The sequence below is a fragment of the Carya illinoinensis genome, chromosome 12, assembly GCF_018687715.1.
Source record: "Carya illinoinensis cultivar Pawnee chromosome 12, C.illinoinensisPawnee_v1, whole genome shotgun sequence".
Classification (NCBI taxonomy): Eukaryota; Viridiplantae; Streptophyta; class Magnoliopsida; order Fagales; family Juglandaceae; genus Carya; species Carya illinoinensis.
In genome coordinates this window covers 22,110,546-22,138,070 of record NC_056763.1, presented here as the reverse complement: position 1 = coordinate 22,138,070, position 27,525 = coordinate 22,110,546, and the positions used below count along the sequence as shown (strand labels likewise).

Genomic DNA, 27,525 nt, shown 5'->3' with positions numbered 1-27,525 from the left:
ATAACACTATGACACGTATAAGCTCCAACATGAAACACATAAGTGCATGTAGTGTAGCTGTCGGTGCATGTAGTGTAGCTGTCGGCCCTTTTCTTCCCTCCCCCTCTCAAGAACCCCAATATTCACTCTGCTCTTCCCCCCAAAAAAAAAAAAAAAAAAAGAGGCCTATCTTCCTCCCACCTCTCATCGCTCATCATCTCCCCTACCAAAAATCAAAATATGTTAGCCTCTCTCTCTACCTCCCTAACCGTTAATCTCACTAAGATTCTCTCTCTCTAAACGTCTCACCACTCACTCTCCCTCAGTCAAACGGCTGTTTACTCTATAAATAATGATAATATTGCATGGTTATGGTGTATTTTAGGAGCTGGATTGGGTGTATTTGTTTCTCTATAATGGTTATGGTGTATTTGTACTTTTTTTTAATTGATTGAAATTTTACATGTTCAATTCTTACATATTTATATGCCATCCTTTCATTTATTCATTGTGTTAATTTCAATGTCCACTTACAACAATTCAACTATTCAATTTCAAGATCTAACTCATTCAAAAAAGTTACATTATTTTTTAACCTTATAATATAGACAATTGAAAACCCGTCAACAAAAACCTTTTGGGTTGCCCGATGTCTGCATTTTAGAAGAACTGTCGCAATTGCATAATGGTCGTCATCCTAAAATCACTTAATCTCCTACTCATAAGTTAGAAATAGTGTCTCCTCTACTACTTTCCATATTACTATAAAGAAAAAGAAAATACTCCATCAACTATTGTTGGTCCTTATAAAAAACAATCGGTGAATTTAAAAGGCTGCTAAACTCACATGGGTTTGAAACAAGCACAAGCTTACAATAATCACAGGTCATTGGTGTATACAAGCATAAGCATGTTTAAGTGATAAAGCATCATAATTTAACAAATACAACGTGGGTTCAAAACAAGCTTCATAGGTCGTTGGTAGAATTTTATACATTACATATAATAGAACTTGAACGTCTGTAATTTGAACCTCTAGTTGTTATGGAGACATGTCGTAATCTCCTAACAGTAATGCTTGCATGGAATTCCAAACAAATACATGCAAAAAAGGAAGACAACTGAATCAAGAGTTAGTTAAAAGAGCAGTGTTACTATACCGCTTGTATATGCCCGCTTCGTTTGACCGCCTAAGAGTATTAGCATTGGCTTGGCCAAATGCATATCCAAATTTAGCCAATATCAACTTGAAAATATATTTGTCTATTCAATCTAAATTCAAGTCCCACATTGAATTAGCCATCCATTCTATATATAATAATAAAATAATATTAAAAAAATTTTTTTTTAAAAAAATTTTTGTTTTCTCACATTTTATAATTCTACCAATTTAATATTAAGCAATATTATATTATAATTAAATTAATATTAAAAAAACACATTTTCAAAGCTCATTTAGGAATAACAAAATTCTATCAACTAATTTTTTTACTAAATATCTTAACCAAAATATCTAGCAACATATGAGAAGTCATGCAAAAAATAAAAAACTGCACTTACATAAATCAAAAATAAAAAACTGCATTTACATAAATCAATATCAAGAAAATCTGTACTACAGTTACATAAATCAATATGAAGAAAACAACAACTTAAGGTTACATAAATCAATATGAAGAAAATCTACACTGCACTTACATCTACATAAACAGAATTAGGAAATCTGCACTGCATTCTTAACCTTCTTAATTACAAAACATATACATAAACACCTAGAGGAAATATACATTTCCTCCACCATCTTAATTACAAAACACTTACATAAACACCTAGTGGAAATCAAATATTCAAACACCATCTTAATTACAAAAAACACTTACATAAACACCAAGAAGAAATACATAAATCTGCACCTAGTTATCATATACAGCAGTTCAAATATAAACCCCTATTAACATATAACAACAGTTACAAGTTTCAATATACATCCAAAAAATCAGTTAGTGGGTTCCAAGCTGTCATGAAGTTTCAAAAAGTAGACTTCAATGCAAAAAATAGTCTTCCATTTCATAAAGCAGCCCCAACTGCAAAATAGATAGACAGAGCAATATTAATCTGTATTTTTTGATCCAAAAACAGCAACTAGTAATTGTTTTCAGGTGTGCAAAACCATCAACTATTCAGTTTATTAACAAAAAACAGCAACTACCAAAAATGACCAAAAAATAGCAACTACCCACTTCTCTTTCCTCCAGCTACTGCATTTCATTCAATTCAGTCCTATGTTTCTCTAGGATCTCAATTTGAATTGACTTGAAGTATTCTCACTGCACTGCATTCATGTTATCAACATTCAACATCATGACTTCCATCTCCATCTTCTTCTTCTTAAGTGAGATTATCTCAGCCCTGTCCTTTTCAACCTTCATTGCCGTCTCCCGTCGCTCAATCATCATTATCCTCCTATCAGCTTCCATGTTACTTAACTTTTCATCAAATTGACTATTACAAGATTCTTCATGTTTCCTTTTCCTTTCCCATTGTTTTTCAGATTTCTTGCCTAGCAGCCTCTCCAAATTGGTAGACATGCTCTCATTTTCCTCAACATCTATGGCAATGGCAGCTGGAACAGTAGGGCAACCCGTCTTTCTCTTTGTTGGCAAATTATCCATATGCACTTGCCACTTTGGTTGGTGCCTCAATAAGTTCCAACAATGATCCAAATTGTAATTGTTTTTTTGTGTCGATCTGTACAATGCCTTTGCCTTGTCAATCTAAACACCAATCATAAAAATATTAGTACATATTACAATCCAAATTTATGATAATTAGAAACATACCTTATCTTGTTCATTGGTACCGCTTGGATGCATTGACTCGACTTGGGCTAAGAAACCACAAAACTTATTTGTGGCTTTTTGGATAGTTGACCATCGATTAGTCAACGACCCCATAGAACGTTCAGGCCAATTAGCATTTTATAAGTATTGAAGTAATCATGGATTCTTATCCACAATTGGGTTGACTTTTGATCTGTCCCCCTAATAGCGTCTATACTAATATTGAGCCATCCTGATACAAGGAGGTTGTCTTCCTCCACGGTGAAGGACACACCCCGTTGGGATAGTTTAGTTCGTGCCCTTACTTGTCCTTTGGGTTGTGTCACTTCAACTTCAGGAAACACATTATCATGCAAAACACGAGCCATGGGGGGTTAATAATACATTCTCCACCACTTTGCAATAGTGTGGTGAAAAGGGGATCGTATTGACAGTGTGAATCCATCCTAGATAAAACAGTCACCAAGTAATAAAATCAACAGTCAGCAAGTAAGCATGGAAGACAGTCAAAACAGTATGCCAACACACACAACACAACATCTGAAAAGTTACAAGTTTGACTATTAACAATGAATTTTCCAGGTGTGCAAAACCATCAACTCTTTAGTTTATTAACCAAAAACAACAATTACTAAAACAGTTAGCAAGTAATTAAGTCAACAATCAGCAAATAATAAACATAATAGTCTTAAAGTAAGCAGAGGAGACAGTGAACAATATATGCCAAAATGACTAAAAGAAATAGGTTGACTATTTAGTATTTTATTTAAACTACCATACCAATTAACAATATATGCCCAAATGGCTGGAAGGGAGTGTTTAATATTTGAGCAATAGCCAGCAAATGGCTGGAAGGGAGTGGTCAACAGTCTCTTCATATATACAATATTTCGATGTTGATACACACATTGTCTTAAACAGACTGATGAGTATTTGCATCAGTTCAGCAGTTTGAATGGAAATCCATTTGATATTTTAATATTCAATGTAGAGTTGTATATTAATATGATAAAATTAATTTAGAAACTCAATTTCATGAAAGCACATATGGAAGACTGGTTGTGCACTTTAGGTGACATTTTGCATCAATAAAAAGCAATGAAAAAGAATGATGATTCCCTATTTCCCATTCCAATTAGGTGTCCAAAGGGCATGAAGCAAACCTCTTTTCTTTTTTATTTCTTTCTTTCTTTATAACTCAACATATTTCCTAGAATTATAATTCCTTATTCCCTTGCCTAATTAATGAGATGAGTGGGAAGGTGACATTACTTGCCCAATTCAAACTACAAATATACGTGCACATTATGGATGAGGGGGCATAGGATAAGAACATATCAATGCCTTTGCCCTTCCCAATTTTAATTTGAAGATCAAAGCAAACAATGCAAAAGCACATTATAAATCAAACATTGCAACTTCAATCTGAGCCTATATTATATCTCATTATCTACACTACTTTAGCAAGCGGATCCATCGTGTTTACCTATTTATACATATACACATATGGACTTTAGAAAGTTAATATATATATATATAATCACAGATGATGAAACTATAAACCAACACAACGATAACATCATCAACCTCTAATTATAAATTAAATTAAAAACAACACCACCAATCTCCAACAAGCATTTCCAGAATAATAATTTAAACGAAATTCATAAACCAACACAATGATCACACCATCAAGGGTTAGGGTTAGGGTTGGCGTTTTTGGTCTTTATGGGAAGCGGATTTAAAATCTGGGTGGAGAAGACGAAGGGGGGTGACAACGAAGAGAAGACCAGCAGCTTCGTGGATTCATGGGTGTGGCTCTGTGGCTTCATAGAGAAGACGAAGAGAAGAGACCAGTTGTGGTTCGTGGGTGTTTTCGTGGCTTGATGGAGACTGAGCGGTGGAGACGAAAAGAGGTCTGGTTCTTGGGTGTTTTCTTGGGTTGATGGAGACAGAGTGATGGAGATGAAGAGAGGTTTGTCTACAAAACCGAGCTCAAAAACTCAAGAGGCCACAAACCCAGTTATCTTCCCTCAACCAAATAGAGCATCAAACCTTACAGAGGAATCGATCAATACAAACCAATAGTTCATTTCTAAGTGCAAAACCGAGAGCATAAAAAGAGGGATAATTTACGGAAACTTATCGATCGGGATTGTCTGTGAGAGAGACAGAGTGGAGGGGCGCAGCCGTGGGAGTGGATGTGCGCAGCCGTGGGTCGTGGACCTTTTCCGTGTATGCGAATCGAGAGAGGAGAGAAAAAGTTTAGGGAGAAAGGGGGCGGATACGGAAATGGAGGGAGAAAGGAGAAAGGCCTTTTCCTTCCCGCGTTCTGACCCTTGCTCGGTCGTAGGAGTGAGAAAATATTTATTTATGATTTGGTGAGTGAAAACAGTCTTCCATATTTGGCCATCAACTGTAGCACAAGTCCATAATATTTGAAGTTGCCCAATCCAATGTGAGTATTTTCTAAACCAATTTATTTCATATATAGTCGAGCACCTCATTTGGCCAAGCCAATGAGGATGCTCTAACGTGGCATGCAGATAACATATTAATTTTTTTAAAACAAAAAAAGAGAAAGAAATGGGCTGAAAAATCAAATCAAGCAGTATGATTTTGAAGAGAACCCTCCTGTCAACTGCACCGTCGGCCTCCTATTGCCAAACACTATTAGAAATTCCTTCCATTGCTGAACATTGGTTCCCTCCTCCACAAGTACTACCCACCCAGATATGGCCATACGGTAAGCATTGACCGCTCCAAATGCCAACGCTCTTTCCAAACCCTTCGGGTGACCCACTTGAACTTTTCTACCTCTTTGCTTTCATCTATTTATAGCAATGCCCACATTTTCTCGACAAACAGTCTACTGCTTGGAGTTACTTTATTCGTTGTGAATTTGTATGCCTCTTCTTGAGCTAATCAAGAAGTCTATTATTTAGGCGTCAATAGGTAAGCAGTTTCTCATTTTCTTTGAAAACCATATAGAGGACATTTGTGTCTTTTGCTTTTCAATTTTATTTGGTTACTGCCGAACTCCTTAACATGGGTTGACATTAATAAGATGCTCAGAGTCTTCACTCGTTGGTATTTTGCTTCACTTTCTCTTATCTCTATATTTTTCCTTGGGAAAAACAGAGTTTGGGCTCCTAAATTTGGGACAACGTGATTATGTCATTTTACTAGTCTTCTCCATGGGCTGCTGTAGTTTCTTGCTAAAGGCTTATTTTTTTTACAGGATCTAATATGGTAAATGATATGTTGTGCATGACATCATTGGGAGTGCCATTTATAGCTCATTGTAATGTTTGAGACCTATATTCTGAAAATTAATCTAGGTTATTTTGCTTTTAAGCTTGTTTACAGCGTTGGCGTGGAGTGCAGCATAAGGGAAAAAGGTCTATTGCATGTGCTAGATGGAGGCAATGGACATTCTTGTGGGGTGAATCATGTGTTTCTATATGAAAGAAAAACTCATCGAAGGTAGGGCCGAGAATGGTGGTCGGCTTCGTGAGGGAGGGGGCAAGTGGTTGCGAGATGGGAGCTAAAATTCGGAGTTCACACGAATCGGGTTTTGCAAAGGGCCTGAAATTTTTTACTTCCTTCCTTTTTTTTAAAATTTTTTTAAATTTTATCTTCATGTGAAGACGTGGCTTGTGACACGCTAGGTGGTAAGATGAAACGGTTAGTTTCAAGCGGCATGCTAGCATCACTCCAAATAAAATAATGAAAGCTATTTTATTTCTACAGAAACAGAGAACTTTCCACTATAATTACAAAACAATCTCAATTCTCGACTGTGGCAAAGCTAGCTGGAATGATATATACACCTTAATTAAGATTACTTCTGTATGACTCATCATGAGAGAGAAATTCATTGCAACTATGCTTAAAAAACTGTTTTATGTCGAGTCCCAAGTGCTTATAAAGCCAATTACCATCCCTACCTTTTGAAGTAATATTTGCCGTAAGAAAATTATGTTAATTATCTGACAAATAAAACAATAGTGCAGTAGTTTTTTTTCATATATACATCTCTCTGAAGCTAATATATATATGTACAGAGACAACTCATTTAGGAAAATAGATAACCTAATTGATCTAATTACAGTAATTACAAGGAAACACTAATTACAATATCAATTAGGAAAGTCTACCAATCTTTCCTCTAATTAACATGATCATATGATACACTAAAATCTCCTATAATTAAGCACAAATCATGCTAACACCCCTCCTCAAGTTGGTGTATAGATATCTTGCATGCCCAACTTGTCCAGTGAGTTGGATAACACACCACTTGAAACTGCCTTGGTTAGGATATCGGCTAACTAGTCTTCAGATTTCAAAAATGGAACTTCAATAATATGAGCTTCCAACTTTTCTTTAATGAAGTGCCTATCTATATCTACATGTTTGGTGCGATCATGCTGTACAGGGTTCTGAGCTATTGCAATTGTAGATTTATTATCACAATATAAAGGCATAGCACCAATAGGTAGAAAACCCAAGCCTTTCGTTACAGTCTTCACCCATAGTAACCCACATATTTTGAGTAGGTGGGTGATAACAACGGTATCCTTTCTGATGAGAACCATATCCCACAAAAACATATTTGACATCCCGAGGTGATAGTTTGCTACGTTGATGAGAGTGAACATGGACGTATGCAACACACCCAAAATTTTTGGAAGGGAGATTAGAGACAGGGGCATATTCTTTATCTTTGCAGTGAGAACCTGAAGTGGAGTTTGGAATGCAAGAATACTAGAAGGAACTCAGTTGATGACATACATAGCAAATTGCAAAGCATCACCCCATAAATATTTAGGAACATTCTTTTCAAATAAGAAAGCTCGAGTAACCTCTAGAAGTTGGCGATTACGCCGCTCAGCCACACCATTCTGTAGTGGTGTATTAGCACAAGATGTTTGATGAACGATACCTTGTAACTGAAAGAAAATAGCAAGGTTGTTTGTGAGATATTCACCTCCATTCTCTGAACGCATTACTTTGATAGTTGCAGAAAACTGATTTTGGACCATAGTGCAGAATTGTTTAACAACATTGTTCACATCACTCTTCTGCTTAATTAAATAAATCCATGTAATCCGAGTGCAATCATCAATGAAGGTAATAAACCATCGCATACTACCAGAAGTAGAATGATATGAGGGGCCCCATACATCTGAATGAATGATAGTAAATGGCATTGATGCTTTATTATCACTTTTTGGAAATACTGTACAGTGGCTTTTAGCTAAAACACAAGTCTCACAAGTAGAACATTTGAATTCTTTATTACAAGAATCAAACAAAGTAGGTAAAAGATGCTTTAAGTAGGTAAAAGATGCTTTAAGTAGCCAAACGATGGATGTCCAAGACGTTGATGCCATAACCAAATTAATTTCTCATTCTCCAATACATGCTTACTAGTCTGGTTTGCTAAAATATTCAACTTTGAACCATGATGAAAGTACCACAAGTCCCCTCTCTTAAAACCACGTCCCATCTCCTCCTGAGTATGAAGATCCTGAAAAAAGCAATGATTTGGAAAAAATTGACAGGAATATGAAGTCATAAGTTTAGACACAGATAATAAATCAATCTCTAAAGTGGAAACCAGGAGAACATTGAGCAACATGATGTTGGGTATAAGTTGAATGGTACCAATCCTAGTAACAGAGATTATTTGACCAGTGGCAGTTCTAACATAATATTTTGAGTAGTTTTTAGTGAGGGTAATGAATTTCTTAGGGTTATTAGTCATATGATCTGTTGCTCCAGTGTCAATTATCCATGCATTATTACAACTAGAAGTAGGAGTACATAGAGCATAATCAAAGTTACCTGACTTGGCCTCATCTGCATTCTCAATGGTTGAAGTGGTAGCAAGTGATGCTCTACTTCCTTGTTTTATAGCAATAAGCTCATCTGCCCAATCAGCTCGACCATGAAGTTTCCAACATTTGTCCACAATATGATTTTTACCACAATGAGAGCATTTACGTTCATCTTTAGCCAGATTTGATCCACTAGATTTGGAGAAGAGTTTAGGAGACTCATATAAACTGCCCTCCTTCCCTTTACGTGCAGCTAAGGCACTGCCACTTGTCTTTTCCTCACTCCCCATAGTTTTTAAGCAAGTATCCTCCTCACAAATCATGGCATAAGCTTCTAGGACATTAGGAAGAGAATCAGAACGAAGCACATGGGCACGAGCTCCATCAAGATGAGAATCTAATCCTGCCAGTAAGATGTAAACATGAAAATTTATGACAGTTGCTAAGTGGGTGCAGAGATCAATTTCATTCTTGATCTGAGGAGGATTAATAGCATCGAGTTCCAGCCAGATAGTTTGTAGTTCTTCATAGTAAACTTCAAGGGTACGACCTTCTTGTTTGATGTTGACAGATCTCTGTGTTAACTCATATACTCTGGAAGAATTGTTAGTTACAATATATGTCTTCTCTACAGCACACCAGATAGTCGCTGCTGTAGGAAGACTATCGAAGAGAACTCTCACATGTTTCTCCATTGAATTAAGAAGCCATGTTTGAACAGTGCAATTTTTCTCCTCCCAAGTTTCATAGGCTTCAGCATTAGTTTTCTCAGGGGCCTTCTTGGTACCAGTAATATAGCCAAGTTTTTTCTTGCTAGCAATGGACATGCGAGCAATACGAGCCCAAGAATCATAGGTAGTGCGACCCGTCAATTTTTCAGGAGCAATTTTGAAATTATCAGATGTATCATCAACCATTTTTGTAGAGAAAAATGTTGTCAGGATAGCAGCGGAAGTATATTGTAAATAATTTAGTAGGGGTGGGTAGCGGGGCCCCGAAACCCGCTGCCCCGCCCCGCATAGGGCGAGGCGGGGCGTCCGCACCGTTAGGGCCGGGGCGGGGCCCCCCGACCCGTATTGCCCCCCCAGCGGAGGCGGGGGACGAAAACGGACTCCCCCCGGTCCTTTTTTCCCCCGCCCCGCACCGGTTATATATATATAATATAATATATTATATTATATATATATATATAATAACCGAATACTTATATGAAACGGCAACGTTTTGTAGTTGACAAAACGACGCCGTTTCATTAATGGGTTAAGTTTAACCCTAATACCCCCAATCCCTCCCCCCCCCCCCCCCCCCCCGGGTCCCCTCCCCTCCTGAGTCCCCCTTCGGCCTTCGCACTCGCACGAAACCCACTCCCGTCGACGCCCCCGTGTTCCCTCCTCCCTCTCGCAACCAGTCCGTCCGCCGCACACCGTATTCCCTCCTCCCTCTCTCTCGCAAGACGCACGACGCCGGACGCACGGTAAATTTTCTCCTCCTCTTTTGATTTTCTCCATTGATTTTTATTTTTTTTATTTTTTTTTGAGTTTTGATCGGAGATTGGAGGAAGGATGGGGTTGAATCGGAGATGGATGATAGGATTTGTGAATTGTGTGCTGTGGATTCGTGTGATTGTGTGATTGTTTCGGATTGGTATTTTTTCAAATTTTATTGGATTGTTTTTTTTTTTTTTTTTTTTATAAATTTCATTGAAACCCTAACCCCTAAATTGATTTAGGGGTTAGGGTTTTGGATTGGGATCCTAAATTAAATTAGGGTTCTAATATGAAATCCTAATTTGATTTAGGGGTTTCATTGATTGAAACCCCTAAATCAACTATTGAAACCCCTAAATTAAAGAGCACGTATTGCTTGATTAGTTAATCCAAAGCCCACAAATTTTGATTTTATTTTATTTTATTTAAAGAAAGTATAGTGATTCAGATTTTATTAACAAAAAAAAAAAAAAGTTAATAAATGGTGTTTTCCACATTAGATGTTTTTTTTTTTTTTTTAATCTATGATCATATTTGCTATATAATACATTCTAAATAGTTGCATTATTATGATTAACACATAAAGCCAGATAAAATGTACCATATCGATATAATTGAAGATGATAAACTTTAAAATAAATTCAAAATTATATATATATATATATGCAAATATGTTGATATATATATAAATGAAAATAACGAACTCTTGAGATATGTTGATATATATATATATATATAAATGAAAAGAACGAACTCTTGAGTTTGATGGATATATATATATATATATACTAGGTGAGAATAACGTGCAAAGCACGTTTGTCTAATTTTATGAAATAATTATTTGTACAAAATAATATATATTTTATAAAAATTATTGATGTCACTTAATAATTTAAGGCATATTAGAGAAAATAAAAAAATTAGTTCAAAATATCATATAATTCAATATATGTTTATAACATCTATAATTTTAGCAAAGATGTATACAAAAAATTTAATAAATGTCTAACACAAACGGTAGTTTAAAATATATGTCGTTTGATGTTTGTATTATAATTCATCAATTTATGTCATCCTGTAGACAATCAATAGAGACAACATTGAAATTCTTATTTTGTTGTTGGTTGAGTCGATCAGGGACAATATAAAGTTAAAACATAATCTTTTTATAAAACTTGTGGTATAATATTTTCTATATATAGCATATATATAAATCATAAAATATATTTGGAAATTGTTGGCCGAATTTACTCTTTCTTGATTAGCTCAAGGATCATAGCGTTTGTCACGTGCGTATCATAGCAAGTCCACGTATGGAATATGACTTAGCGGAAACTACGTCCTACTACCATGGGGAAAAAAAAACATTTTGATTAAACACACTTGTATTATATATTATATGAGATTTTTAAATTTGGAATACTCAATAATCTGAGTTAATGAAACGTATAATACACATATATTATACTTAAGGATTCACGTCTTATGCACCTAATACACTTGTATATGTTAAGGAGAAAGAGAAAAATATAATAACTAATCTTTAATTACTTATTATTATATAAACTATTAAGTATTATAATTATTGAGATTAATAAATCATATAACAACATTGAATGCTATCTCTCTCAACATTTATGTCTTCATTTTATGTGCCAAACCGTTAAAACAAACGGTGTTAACTTTAACGGAAAAACAAGAAAAACCGTTAAAACAAGATTTTCTGTTTCATACACACTTTTTATATATAGAAGATATAGATGCATTCAATGTTAAAATAGTCTCTTTGGTTTGGTTTTAAGATAAATTACTCCCTAATTTTTAAAAATAAATTTTTTTATCCTCAATTCCAATTATAAATAAATAAATAAATATAATATTGACTTTGGATATTTGTAAGGGCGAGTTTAGCATTGCCTTTCCTGAATGCAAGCTGGACCACTAGCTAATAAATCAGTTCTTGGACGACCTTTGTGCCACCCCAAAGGTCTATATATATTAATTAATAACTGAAACTGCCCTCCACATATTTTATATATATATATATATATTAATTACAAAAGAATTACGTCATTTCTAATAGTTTGTATCATCATCGTGGAGGTCATCACCATCATTACCAATATCGTATTGTCATCTTGGTCTAAAATATAATATATATATATATATATATTTATATGGATGGTGGCAAATTTTTCATTGTCTTGTATTTTCCTATAAATTAGTCTCTGATCGATTGTACATGCATGCATGCTGACAAGTGACAGATACATTAGTATATTCAATGTCTAATATGGCGATAACAGTTGAACCACATGTTTAAGCATCATAGTCTATCGACTAATCAATGTCGATATTCCTCATATATGCATTGCATTGATTTTTTTATCCGTCTACATTAATTGGCCCAAATTTTTCTATCCCTAAAAAATAAAAAAATAGATCTCATTAATATTAAAAAATAATTTGAATTTTATATATGTTTTGTAAAATAAGGTCTACTTTTTCTTTTATAAAAACATGTACGAGACTTATCTATTTAGAGGTTATACAAATCATTTCTCTACCTTTAATTATTCCGGTTTGCATCTTTTGGTAACATAAATGAGGGGCCTAATTTGATTGTCGGGTTTCGGATTGGATCCGAAACCCAATTATTTTTTTGATATATTTGGTTTTGTATGCAATTTGTCCTGATTGTGTTAGATTGCACTTTGAATTTTTTTTGTTGTTGGAAAATCAGGAATGTCTTCGGATTTCAGTGATAGCTCGCCTTCCCCAGCCAACATCCCTATCCCAGAAACTAACCCTACTTCTACCCCTATAACGAGTACACCTTGCCCTGCTCCGAAGCCCACACAGGGCAAGAAACCTGTATCCATAGTTTGGCAACACTTTACCAAACTAGAGGGTGGCAACCCCAACAACCCATAAACTAAATGTAATCACTGTGGGAAAATGTATGGATGTCACTATAGGAAACATGGTACATCCCAGCTGAAGGTTCATCTAAAGGAACAATGCAAGAAGAGTCCAATTTTAAAATTCTTAGTAGAGAAGGGTCAATCTAGACTAGATTTTAAAATGGCGGATGGGAGTAGTGGGGTTGGAGGGCCAACATTGAAGGGGTATACGAACTATAACCCCGATGAGTGTAGAAGAAAGTTAGCTCGTATGATTGTCATGGACGAGCTGCCTTTTTAGTTTGTGGAGGGTAAAGGGTTCCAAGAATTTGTCCAAGAGTTGGAACCGAGATTTGTACTTCCTTCTCGTCACACTATGGCAAAGGATATTAAGAAGATGTACCTCTGTGACGAAGATATTTTGAGGGGCCAATTGGCGGGTTTGGTAGTTTGCCTCACTACCGATACTTGGACTTCAATCCAAAATATGAATTACATGTCGTTGACTGTGCATTTTGTTGATGCTGATTGGGTTCTGCAAATTTTGTCAAATAACTGATCATAAGGGTGAGACGATTGGGAAGGCCTTGGAGGCCGCAATAAAGGAGTGGGGGTTGGAAAATGTTTGTCTGTGTCAGTTGATAATGCGTCGTCTAATGATGTCGCATTGGGATATCTAAAGAATTATCTTAAAGATACAAATAAGACATTCTTGGGTGATGAATACTTGCATGTTAGATGTGCTGCACATATTTTGAATTTAATTGTGACTGAGGGGTTGAAAGATGTTGATGACTCAGTTGCACGAGTTAGAATGACTGTGAAATGGGTGAGGTCTTCTCCTTCTAGATTGGAGAAATTCAAAGTTGCTGTAAAGGCTGCGGGCATAACATCGAAGAAGGGTCTTTGTACTGATGTTCCTACTAAATGGAACTCAACCTTCTTGATGTTGGAGGCGACCCAAGAATATAAGGTAGCTTTTCAATTATTGGGTGATGAAGACATCCAATATGTCAAATACTTTGATGAGCACGGGGGATCACGAAAGCCTAATAATGATGATTAGGTGGTAGTTTCTACTTTCGTTAATTTTCTTAGATTATTTTATGATGTCACATTGAATATATCTGGTTCTTTGTACCCTACATCCTATGGGTTTTGTCAACAAATATGTAGAGTAAAAGAAGAATTAGAAAATATGCATAGGGGTTCCAATGAAAGGATGAGGGGGATGACAGTGACCATGATGCTAAAATATGACAAGTATTTGGGAGATTTGACTAGAATGAATATTTTCTTATATGTGACTGTTATTCTTGATCCCCGTATGAAAGTTTCAGGTTTGTTATATGGGTTGAGACTTGTTCACGATCAGGTATGAACTGAAATTATTGGTGAATTGGCCCGAGATACCCTGAAAAAATTGTATGACGAGTTTATGGCAATTAAGGGTGGTACTATATCGAAAACACATACATCGACCCCAACGCCTTCTACAAACATCGTGATCGAGCCTCCTACAAAGAAGTGCAAAATGTCGTGGACTAAGACCCTCGCATAGAATCCCACACTAGTCCATCAATCTACTGAGGTCGTTTCTGAGTTAGACAACTATTTGTCAGCGGATATGGTCCAAAATGATGATAATCATTTCGATATATTAGGATGGTGGAAGAATGCCTCAAAGAAATATCCCATCATTTCTGAGATTGCCCACTGTATTTTGGTCATCCCTATTAGCATCGTTGCCTCAGAATCAGCCTTTAGTACAGGAGATCGTATATTGGATCCTTTCCGTAGTTCATTGTCTCCTACAACTATAGAGGCATTGATATACATACAGAGTTGGGCAATAGGAAATAATATTCATGTTTCGGAAATTTTAGATTTTAAGGAGACCGATGAGGGTGGTGATCAGTCTGGATTTGGACCATCTGGTAATTATTTTTTATTTTATTATTTTAATTTATTTATATTCATTTCCATTTCATCGTTATTAATTTTAATATTAATTTTTGTAATAACATATAAGACGTTTAGCATCTCTGCAAAGCAAAAATGTGCTCAAGCTCGGGCCGCCCCAACTATCACACCTCTTGACTCAAAGACAAGTTACAGCTGACAAGCCTCTTTAAAATATTCAATTTTTAATTATTTGTTCAAATTTTGTATTCAATAATTTGTAATGTTGATACAATGTCCCTTGGACACTTTTATATTTGTAATTTTGTAATTGTTTAGCCTTTCAATTTTGTAATAATTTAGTTATTATTATTAGTTTATTACGTATTAGATTCTTAAACTATTAACTTTTATTAGCCATAAAATCAATTACCATTCATAACACTTTTTTTTAATCTGGTTTTTAAATTTTTTTTTCCATTTTTACTTATAATTTTATGGGCTGAAAAATGAAAATGACCCTTAAGCTGTTTTTGGGCCAAAAATACATACTTGTGGACCATTTTGCCTCATTGCTGAGGTTTCTGGGCCCAACATCTGGGCCATTTTTGGGCCAGGATGGCCTAGAAAATGCTCCTGGACCCAAGGCCCAAAAGGGGGTGCAGGGGGCGGACGGATTGCCCCCCCATCCCGTACCCAGTCATGTGGGACGGGGTACCCCGCCCTCGCACACCAGGGGCAGGGGACGGGGGAGATTTACCCCATCCGCCCCATGCGGGGGTCGGGGGTTCTACCCCGCACCGTATGGTGCGGGTAGCACCTCTATAATTTAGGACAGTAAAAATCCTAGATGTTTAGGATTAAAGCAAGAGGTTTGTAGTGAACGGACAGTTTCAGAAGCAGGTATATCAATTATGCTTGCTCTGATACCATGACAAATAAAACAATAATGTAGTAGTTTTTTTTTATATATACATCTCTCTGAAGCTAAAATATATATATGTACAGAGACAACTCATTTAGGAATATGGATAACCTAATTGATCTAATTACAGTAATTACATGGAAACACTAATTACAATATCAATTAAGAAATTCTACCAATCTTTCCTATAATTAACATGATTATATGATACACTAAAATCTCCTATAATTAAGCACAAATCATGCTAACATTATCTAGGAAGGATTCCCTAACAATACCAAGTTTCCAAATAATCTGTAAAGCTTGGCATCGAAATAATCTTTAAGGCCATTGTAAAACTATGATTTTGTGTCCATTTGTGCAAGATCGACCAACAGAGACTTAAAAAAAAAAAAAAAAAGAAGACATAACTAGAACCAACTTACTTTCCATTGTCCTACAAAAATGTCATAAATAATAATTTCTCCCATAAGTCCATCAATACTATAAGATTATTCAATACAGACCAAGCTTTTCATATATGCTAAATAATACAAACACAATACAAATCCAAACAATATATCACAAGATACACAAGGGAATAATATTATATGTAGAATGTAATAGGAAAAAGTTATGGATTGAGTTGGTTCAATCGGTTTAGTTGGTTCCAAAGATGAGATGGGATGGATTCGAGGGTGGGGGTAGACATTTTGAACGAAGGGACAAAGCTCTAGCGAGAGAGAGGTTTTCGACAATACTAGAGAAGAGAGATGGAGATGATATTGGGTTTAAAGATAGAAGAGAAAAGAGGGAGAGTTACGGGAGAGAAGGGCGAAGAAGGAAAAGAGGAAGCGAGTAGACAGAAAGGAAAAGGGGAGGTTGGACTCACACCCCCAGTAATTCCTATAAAGGTATTACGTGTTGTAATTTAACTGAAGGGTGTAAAAGGAGGAAAGACACCTAGACCTTTGGTTTGGCACCATAAATTTTGTATCTCAAACTCAAAATTCTCATCTCATCATTATAACTTTATCAAATTCTCATATAAAATTTAATAAATAATTCAACTTTTTCTTAATTTTTTCAAATCTCCAAATAATAATAATTTCATCTTAAAACTCAAAATTAAATTCCTATAAGGCTATTATGTGTCACAATTTAACTGAAAGGTGTAAAAGGGGGAATGACACCCAGTCCTATTTCGGTTTGGCACCATAAAATTTTCATTTTAAATTTAAAATTCTCATCTTATCATTACAACTTTTCTAAATTCTTATACAAAATATAATAAATAATTTAATTTTTTCTTAATATTTTTAAATTTCAAAATAATAATAATATTAAAATATAATATTTCATCCTAAAACTTAAAATCTTCGTCTCACTGCCAAACCAAATCGAATCTGCTTTTTCTTAAATAGGATCGAAAATTTTAAATCAAAAGATTTTAATCAAAATTTATTAAATATTATTTTAATGATTTCTACACTTCTGTCACGTTGCATTGGAGATGATCCAGGCCCGACTCGGTCCAACCTTTGGTACGCTGCCGAAACGCGGGCGTTCAAGAAACCTCACCGCCACCGGACCGATCTCACAGGAGAGAACAGAATCCACGGAGATCTCTCCGTGTTAGGACAAACGTGGCCGCATCGAAACGTTCCCTTTTGTAGCTTCATCATCCAAAAATGCTCGTAAGCTTCTCTCTCTCGCTCGCTTAGATCTATCTCGCGCACGCACACACTGGCACTCTGAAAATTAAGGAAATTAAGGTAAATTATTTTGGGTTTTGATCGTGTGATGATGGGTGCAGTTCAGGAGGCTGATGGAGGTGGAACCGCCGAGCCTGGTAAGATACATAATCGGAGCGGCGATCATGATGATCGGAGTTGTATTGCCCGTCGGATATATGATGTTCCGAAACAAGCGTGTCTCCTCCTCTTCTTCCTCTTACTCCAAACAGACGTAGGTGTGCCTTTTTGGACTTTTGTTTTCTTTATCGACCACATTGTTATTCATATTGGTGGAGAACTGTGCGATTTCTGAGTGTGCATCGATTGGATCCGTGTTTTGAATCACGAATTTTGAAATCTTAATGTTCTGAGAGCCGCGTTTAAATGACAAGAAATTTGAATTTGAAAAAGAAAAGAGAAAAAAGACTATCAGTTGACCGCGATTAATGCAAAGTTTATAAATATTTCAAACCTAGGTCTATTAAATTTGTTTGAACTTAAAAATATATGAATTTTCACCCTATTGGAATTAATGTACTTGATTAATTCTGCTGATCATAAAAATGTACTTGAATAATTCTGTTGTGATGCTATTTCCCCAGGAACAAAGTTTTCATATAGAGAGACTGAAAATGAGAGCATTGGATTCGATTTACAGGTCGTAATGTATGAAGAAGAAAATAGAAGGAAAAGGATCTAACAGATCTTCCAAGTAAATGTAAAGTAACTTCTTTTTGATGGTATTGGTTGTTCGGGATTCTAGCATTGTATTTACCAAATGGCGTGTGCACTTCAAATCAATTTTCGTGTTGGATTTTATGATGGGGCTAATTTGATGTTTATTATGCATTTAGTTTCATATACCAGGATAGATTTGGTCCCTCTTTATGTCTTGGCATTTTGAGCTGACAGTTTTAGTGGTTTCCTATAGGAATCTCTTTTATAATTTTATTATTAGCTATCATACTTAGGTTATTTTTCAGCTCTATTGAGATTAGATTCAATCTGTGGAGTGGTAATTAATAGAATCCAGATTTAGCTTCTGTAGCATGCACAATTGATACATGAAGTGGATACGCATGTGAACTAAAACTGGGTAGTCAGATCATCATGGGAGAAATTTCATTAGGAGTATTGTAAAGGAACTTTAACTGTCTGGTATCATTTCATAAGATATGCATTTTTTATTTTTATTTTATTTTTGATAAATAAACAATTTTATTGATCAAAGAAAGGCAAAGCCTGAATTACAACTCTGATGCCCCACCTAAGTAGGCACATTAGAGGCAAGAAAATCTTGAAAGGCCAAACCATTAAAATCTATAGCTATGGCCCATCTACAAAGAGTTCTAAAAAATAAAAATTTGAGCTCCTCCAGTGATCTTTCCTGGTCTTTGAAAATCCGCTTATTACACTCCCTCCACAAACACCACATAGTGCATATAGGGGTCATCTTCCACATAACTTTAATTCGTCTGCCTCTTATTCTTGGCGAGCTAGCCAACATTGTCTCCACGGTTTTAGGCATCACCCAGGCCATTGCCAATCGAGTGAAAACCTCGTTCTATAGAAACCTTGCTATTTCACAATGCAATAGTAGATGATCAACCGACTCACCTCCTCCTTTTACACATGCAACACCAGTATGCGATAATGATCCCTCTTTTCTTCAAGTTATCAATGGTAAGGATCTTATCCAAGGATACTGTCCAAACAAAGAATGAGGCTTTGGTTGGTGCCTTGTGACTCCATATCTTCCTCCAAGGGAACTCGGTATTAAGCTCAGGAGTGAGGGCTTTATAGAAGGATCGAACGGAGAAAATACCTTTACTTGTTGGAATCCACCAAATGGCATCCTCTTGCTGGCTGTTTAGTCTCATGGAGTGAATGAAACTGTAAAAATCTGCAATGATACTTATCTCCCAGTCCTGTACTGCCCTACTAAAATTAATGATCCAAGTAATCCGTCCCCCTGATAACTCCATAACATTTGCCACTGAGACTTCCTTTTCACTTGCCAACTGGAAAAGGTTAGGATACAGATCTTTTAATGCCCTGTCACCACACCATACGTCTCTCCAGAATTTTATCCTGGATCCTTCGCCCACATGAAGCTTAACAAAGCGGTTAAACACCCCCTGCCTTTTCTAATGTGTTTCCACAACCCTATTCCATAGGTCCCTCTAACTTCTCTAGTGCACCAATCCCCCCATAAGCCACCGTATTTCTTCTCAATTACCAGTCTCCATAAAGAGTCTGGTTCCCTGGCAAATCTCCATAACCATTTGCCCAATAAGGCCCGATTGAATACCCTTAGATTTCTAACCCCCAGACCATCTCCCTGAATAGGCTGGCACACCTGCTTTCACTTTACTAGGTGGAATTTGAACTCATCCCCCAAGGCCCTCCACAAAAAATCTCGTTGGAGCTTCTCAATATGGGCTGCCACACTTGCTGATATCAGGAAAAGGGTTAAAAAATAAGTGGGTAGGTTGGAAAGTGTACTCTTTATCAAGGTAATTCTTCCACCTTTTGATAAATACATTCTCTTCCACCTCGCCAATCGCCGCTCTATTTTCTCAATCACTGAATCCCAGAGCGAGGGAGCCCTCGAAGCATTCCCCAATGGGAGTCCCAAGTAAGTCATAGGGAGAGAGGTTGTCTTACAGCCCAAAGTTCTTGCCAAGTAGCGAATATTCGGAACTAGCCCAATTGGCACCAATTCTGATTTGTCCAGATTTACCTTCAAACCAGAGACTGCCTCAAAGCAAAAGAGATATGATATGCTAATAATAGCTTGTGGCAATTCTTCACTGATTGTTATCATACAAAATCAGAAGAGCTGCCACTTCAATCAGATGACAATGATTTTATATAGGAATGTATTGAAAGGTTTTACTTTTTGGGATACATGTGCCTCGCATTTGATTTATGCAACATGCATTCAGTTGTTAAGGAATCTAGGGCAAGTGTGTTTGGTGCGTGTGGAGACTCAGTGCTCCTCAATTTCATAAAAGGTAAGTCACCCATTTAATTGCTAAGTTTGCTACAGCTAGTATCACCTTTTGCCATGTTGCTTATCCGGCAATGATGCCAAATTTGTAACCAAAATTTTCAAAATCAGCAGTAATAGGGATGAGGGAGTCCTGAAATATAGTTTGGTGGTAAGAGATGGGGTGGCCGTACATCTAAGGTTGCTGCGTGAGGAGTCCAGGGTCTGGGGTCACTGTCTAACATCTCAAAATGATCTGATTTTGGTGGAATAGGCTGTTGGAATGGTAGTGAGGAATATTAAGGCATATTGATTGGTTGTGCATGGCTTTAGAAAGAAAGGAGAGCTCTTCAGAAATTCTAAATCAAAGATTTGATATTTGTCAGCCATCAATATATTCTAAAAGTGTAATATCACGTTTCTGCAGAAATTCCACTATGTGGAATCTTGTGGTATGCATGTCTTCTTCAAAAATTCTTGGTGCAGAATTTTCAAATTTAAAGTGGCATGTGTTAACCTGACCAAAAGGCTAGATGAAGGGTCACGACGCTTTTAGTTAGTCTGTATAGCTTACAAGTTTCAAATTACAATTGCGTCTCATCTTTAACGCTTGCAGGTGAATTATTACTGGTTTTGAGTTGTTGTGGTAAGGACAGTGGACATTGCAATTTCTTTTCAGGCAAAGATGCAATGTATCAGTGACTTAGTCATTTACATACCATGCAGCAGTCTATTTAACTAGAAAATAAAGAGTCTATTCAAACAGATATTACATGAAGCGAACTGAATGGACAAAAAAAAAGAAGTGCCATCCCTCTAGGATTGTGATAAGTGCAGTGTCTGCATAACATCATTTGTTCCTTTCTACAGAGGGACTTTGTTGGAGGATGCTCTCTTCTCTGAGTTCTAGCATGCTTATTTTGTGGGTCAATTGCCATAAGCGGGAGAAGATGAGGAGCTGTTCAAAAGCTTCTCAAATGAAATTTGTTCTTTAGCGAGAGGGAATGATTGTATGCACTGAAGTTGGGGATGTTGTATCGACCAGGAAATGAGTATTCGGAACTGAATATTGGCGTTGTTGGCATTAGAAGTGGACAGCTGCCGTGCTTCGCGCACCCGAGAGTTGAGACACGTTTCATGTTTTTAATAGCAGTAAAAAAGTAGATAAAAAGTAGTAATAAAATATTAAATAGTAATAGAGTATGTTAAGAAGTGGTAAGACACTCTATACACTCAAACACAGCCTAAATCTACAGAGTACGGACACAACCAACGAAATTGCAAGGGTTAAAACAACCATTAATTCTTGAGATTGAGGTTGACGGTTGAAGCCTTCCTACTTGGGATATCCGGTAAGGTCGGGAAAAAATAGAGGGTTTTTTTACAAGATCGGAAAGATACTTGGCTGGGAGTACTAATTATCGGGGCATCCAAGCATTGCAGGATCTCAAAAGAGCACAGATAAAAAAAAAAAAAGGTTTGATAAATGTTTTAACCATAAAAGATTTTTCAAAATTAAATTCATTAACTAACATGGTTTGATATGTTACGTTAATTTGTAAAATTATTTTTATAATAAAATATATCTAATGTATCGTATGAAAAATCGTCAGTTTGTGAATTTACTTTTATAAAATCTTTTTACGGTTGTAGCACTTTTAAAAAAAGTTTGTGTAGAGTGTTTTTTTTTTTTTTCTTTGGAACTTTTCTTACAAATCTAAATTGAAATTTGGCAAAATTTGAAGCAGTTTCATGCTAGTAAGTAAGGTTGTAAATGAATCAGTTTATTTGATAGCCTGATATTAACTTGATTAAACTCAAATTAAACTTACTCGGAAAAGAAAAAAAGCTCACCCATGATAGTAAATACCTGCTTAATTAATAAATGACATGTATCCAATTAAAGTTGACCCGACTCAACTAAGGCTATTTAAGATTGCTCATTTATGCTTAAGTCGAGTTGTTAGTTTGACCTGAGTAAAATTCATTCATACATTAATAAACAAGTATATATATTAGTCAATAATATAGCCATAACACATTTTTATAACTAAATATATAGTATATAACATAATTACTAAGGTCTATATATTGAATGTACTTCATAGTTATTTTATAATTTGTAAAATAGTTAGATGGTAAGATTTTATAAATTCATATACTAATAGGTAGGAACCATATATGAAATGTTAATATATACTATCATATTATCTATATGTATTGATAATATATGTAGGGATATAATATAACATTATTATAGATAAATATAAACTAGTCATATATTAATTATTTATAAATTTCTACAATTTTCTATTCAATAAGGGTCTACTTGGTAGATGTAAATTTTTCATTAAATTTAAATTTTTTTATTTATCTTATTTTTTAATTATTAAATTTTAATTAAAAACTAAAAATAAGCAAACTCCAACTCAAACTTGAGCTCAAGTTGAAAAATTTGCTTACTGAGCTGAGCTCGAGCAACACTCGAGATTTTTTTCACTTGAACAAGGTTAGGCAATCCTAAGATCATTTAACTCATTATAACCCTATTAGCAAGGATGACAAAAATATTACAAGAAGAACTTTTGTACACCCCAAGATTCAACGCACAAAATACTTTTGCTCGTCAATACACGCATTAAATTCGATTCGTGCATCACAAGTAAAGGTGGATTCGATCCATTTGTAAGCAATCAGTACCAATTTTCATATTTTAAAAATTAGTTTAATTGAATGAAATGGTATATATATAATCTCTTATATTGTATATAATTTTTTTTATTTATGTTATATATATTATATGTTAAATTACTAATTAATATATATACAATCATGAGGCTAATTTCGAGCATTCTCACCAGATTAGCTATTTTTTAAATTTATTATACTTTTTAACTATTAGATCTAAAACAGAAAAACTCAAATTTGGTCTATATTGTACATATTGCAAATCTTATTTTCTTATTTTTTTATAACACTCTCTTCTTTCTTTCTAAGTCAACAAACTTCTACAAGTTTCTTTAAATTAAATAACAAAATGTGATAAAATAAAATAAACTAATAATTAATAATTAAAATATGATAAAATAAAATAAATTAATAATTAAAAAAATTAAATATTTTTTTAATTATTAATTACTTATTACTATATAATAAATAAATAAATATCTAATGTGAAAATTTGATGTGAATATTTAAAGTCAAATTTATCTTATATTATTTTATTATTATATAATAAAAAAAATGACTATTCCAATATAAAAATTTATGTAAATAGAATAGTCAATATTTAAATTCACCTTATATTCATAAAAAATACCCGTTACATATGAATAATCCAATGAGAGTGCTCTTAGTTATATAAAATTAAACTATTTTATCTTATATAATTATTACAAATTTTTTAAATTTTCACATACAATATAATAAACAATCTATTTTTTTAAATTTTGAAATTAAATTAATTTATAAAATTAAATTATAATAATATTTTATTCAACTTTTAACTAAACGTCTCTTACCATCTGAAATGTATAACCAATCATGCCTAATACTTGAAGTCACCTCTTAATAGGTTTGACGCAAGTTGGTAAGTTGTTTAGACGGAAATGCAAAACCTCTTCAGTATTAGTTGACAGATCCGACGGCAGCGAATGATGCCGGTAAACATGGCTAAAACACCAAACCACTTGAGCCAAAAGCTTGAGAATCATGCAATGAACGAGCAAACATATATTAAACATTAAGCAACTCAATGATCTGCAGAGTCCCAAACTCAAAGCAACTTGGTAGAATTTTAACTTAGAACACGATTTCAAATATTTCAATCTCCAAAATTTCAAACTCCAAATAACCACTAATGTTTCCTCCAAGTAAATGCCCCGAAAATGATGAAAAACACAAAGCGAAGTAACTAGGATCAACGGTAGCGACGGAGAGAAAGGGTGTTGTTTCTCTTCCAGTTTGCCCTGCGAGAAGGTCGTTGCTTGTGGTGGCGGTGTCCCTTTCCACGCAGTCCCCTGTATTTTTTCCCAGCAGAAGTAAGCCCACGAAGCTCTCTGTGCTTGTGGACGGGATTGCATATCCAGTTGATTCTTGGGTCATTTCGGACGGCATTATGAGCAACATCAACCAGAATCACCTCATAGTACTTATAAGTTGAATCCTGTGATGGAACAACAGCATTACATCAGAACAAGACATCACTCCAAGCACCCGATAAAAACACAATAAAAAATGAATAGGGTAGGATGGGCAATAAACCTCATTAAGCCAGTATGAATTCACAACCCTGAGACCTCCCAGCTTCCGGCCAGCACGTTCCTCTGCAACTGACCTCTTGCTGCGCTGAAACTTCAGTTGAGTTACACCCTGGTTTGTGGGCTTCCCATACACAATACCCTTTGGAACAGGCCTCTTCCGACCACCGCGCCTGACACGAACACGATAAACTACATAACCCTGCAAACAAGTCATCATTGATAAAGATTCATCAATGAAATTCTTTCTGTGAGTGCGCACTTAATATAATTCAAATATGATTTTTTTTAATGAGTATATAAGTCACATACGATAAAGGCGAAAAAAATCATGCAGCAGATTCGTGGCCAGTAAATAGAAGTATTTTTTCCTTTACAGAACGTGCCTGAACTTCCAATTTAAAATTCACAACCTAACAAGTCATTGTTAGAATCACAGCTTACTCCCCAATCGGCCAGCAATTTATCAATTTAATTGAGAAAAAAGCAAGATCCAGAAAGATATCTTGCATGGTCAGATGATCGACCGTAAATTTATCACAACTAGTCATAATAGTTAATCCAACAGAGAAATGTAAACCAATAAAGATGTAGCTCAACCAGCAATAAACTACTCTGCATTGTAAACCATTTATAACGGATGGTTCAATTTCATGTTCTTGTGAATGCAGAGGGACTCAATACAAGCCCCTAGTCCTGTAGAATGCTAGAGTGGAAAAGAAACAGACAAGTTGGATGGACTATATTTCTATAATGAACAGATTGTCCAAGCTAAAGCCATAAACTTCTTAATATCCGCTAATAGCTCTCTTAGAATTTTTTATAAAGCATATTTCAAGCATAGGGCGAATAGAATCTCTACAAAGAACCTAATGTCATTGTCACCTGCTTTGCCTTGTAACCCAACCGACGAGCCTTGTCAGGGCGAGTTGGCCGGGTAACACGAACAATGGAAGGGTGCTGGCGATACTCCCAACACCTCACCCTCTGCAGGAACCTCATCACATCGGACTGCTTCTTCCTCCATAGCTCCGACACATACTTATAAGCCCCTATTGTCACCAAAACCATAAAATAAAATAATGCTATACCATCTATTACGCTTCAAAACAAAAGAAAAATAATATACCGCCAATTATACTCCAAAATAGCATATAAAAGCCACCATCAGTTTCGACCATCTGCTCGGTTCATAGAAGTATACAAAACCAGACCCATTCTCTTCGCTAGAAAAATAGATTTCAGAAGCTAATACAACATATGTTTTCAGAACCCTTTATGCAGCCGGTCAGAGAACAAGTATATATAATTAGTGAGCACAATAGACTCAATACATCTTATGTAAACTCTCATTCATACCCGATCAGGTGTATTTGAGAATAAAAATCGATCTAGACCTATACGACAATGTTTAGAAATAATTATCCAATGAAAGATTGCCAGATCTGCAAACACCAGAAACTAAAAATAGCCTCTTATAAGCCATGCGCCCGAGTCAATGAGTTCCTTGAACATATACCCAAAAATGAGCACAACATAAACCACATCCCCGAACCTTAATCTGCTAATTTACCCTATTTTTTCAGAAACTAAACGTGGAGCAAGAGAAATATAAAAATATCACAAAAAGGAGAACCCAAGAGCTTCCGAGTAACGAGTGTTTCACAAAAAATGAAACAAAATTCGAAAGAAATAATTGATTCTACTCAGAAAGAAACAGAGATAGTTGATTTCTAGTAATGAAACTGAATGTAACGTTGCAGGGAGAGGAGAGAGGAAGAGTACCCATGGGATCTGCAATAAGCGGCGAGGCGCAGTCACGAGGTAGGGTTTTTGCGTAAAGAGAAGAAACAAATGGAGGGTTCGACGAATAAGGATTTATAAATGTGGGAGAGGTCAGGGACGTCGAATCTGGGCCGTCCGCTTCACTTGCAGTCTCCATCCTACCCATCTCATATTTACAGTGTCCTTTGGGTTTTGGGCTGAATTTGTCCTACGTAAGGAAGCGGCAACTTGGGCTCAAAGGAAATTGTGAAATTGAATTGAAAACTGATGTTTGTGTCTGAATCATACCTGATTTAGGTTCACTTTTGGGTAAGAAAAATTATATTAATGTTTAGAACATATTTAATAAAATGATTAAAAATATAATTTAATTTAAAATTTAAATTTTAAAATTTAAATCATACAAATCAAATTTTACTATTTAAGTTATGATGGTGATATACTTTATATATCAACTTAAGAAAAGAATAACTCATTCGAAAAAAATGACATTTTACTTACGAATCGAACCTTCATTTTATATTATTGATATGATATACCAGCAAGAAAAATTTAAAACTAAACTTGTGGAGGGTGTGTAAAAGTATAACTTTTCTATGGTCCCCAAGGCAGCAGGTTCACATCATTTTCTCTTGAAGTAAAGTATATGTGTGAGATATTTGAGATGTGAGAACTCAAATCACAAACATCTTCAGTCAAAGAATTATGCGAGTCTATATAATCTATATCATTTTTGTTGGATTATAGGATCCAACGATCTCTTTTAGAGACTTACTAGACTTATAAGAGTCTATTGGCGCTTGACAGCCTAACCCGCCAATGTACCTTATGTTAACTGCGAAGTCCCTCATGCTCACTCGCAGCACATATAGATGTAAGATTCTGTGTTATC

General features: G+C 35.3%; 3 protein-coding genes across 3 annotated transcripts; 1 reads left to right on the top strand and 2 right to left on the bottom strand.

The window, feature by feature from the left end:
- Nucleotides 1-7,153: 7,153 nt before the first annotated feature.
- On the bottom strand, nt 7,154-9,582 carry LOC122289343. Its single transcript, XM_043096324.1, has 4 exons — nt 8,446-9,582; nt 8,248-8,355; nt 7,617-7,852; nt 7,154-7,406 (listed from the first exon to the last, which is right to left on the bottom strand). The coding sequence occupies exons 1-4, from the start codon at nt 9,580-9,582 to the stop codon at nt 7,154-7,156; spliced, it is 1,734 nt and encodes a 577-aa protein (XP_042952258.1).
- A 7,771-nt stretch (nt 9,583-17,353) lies between these two features.
- Nucleotides 17,354-18,416, top strand: LOC122289027. The gene is made up of 3 exons (XM_043095909.1): nt 17,354-17,558; nt 17,678-17,833; nt 18,200-18,416. Exons 1-2 carry the CDS (start codon nt 17,553-17,555, stop codon nt 17,831-17,833), a joined length of 162 nt encoding a protein of 53 aa, XP_042951843.1. The 5' UTR covers nt 17,354-17,552; the 3' UTR covers nt 18,200-18,416.
- Nucleotides 18,417-24,301: 5,885 nt separating this feature from the next.
- On the bottom strand, nt 24,302-26,805 carry LOC122290146 (60S ribosomal protein L15-1-like). Its single transcript, XM_043097707.1, has 4 exons — nt 26,634-26,805; nt 25,734-25,900; nt 24,853-25,050; nt 24,302-24,754 (listed from the first exon to the last, which is right to left on the bottom strand). The coding sequence occupies exons 1-4, from the start codon at nt 26,797-26,799 to the stop codon at nt 24,509-24,511; spliced, it is 777 nt and encodes a 258-aa protein (XP_042953641.1). The 5' UTR covers nt 26,800-26,805; the 3' UTR covers nt 24,302-24,508.
- Nucleotides 26,806-27,525: the final 720 nt, after the last annotated feature.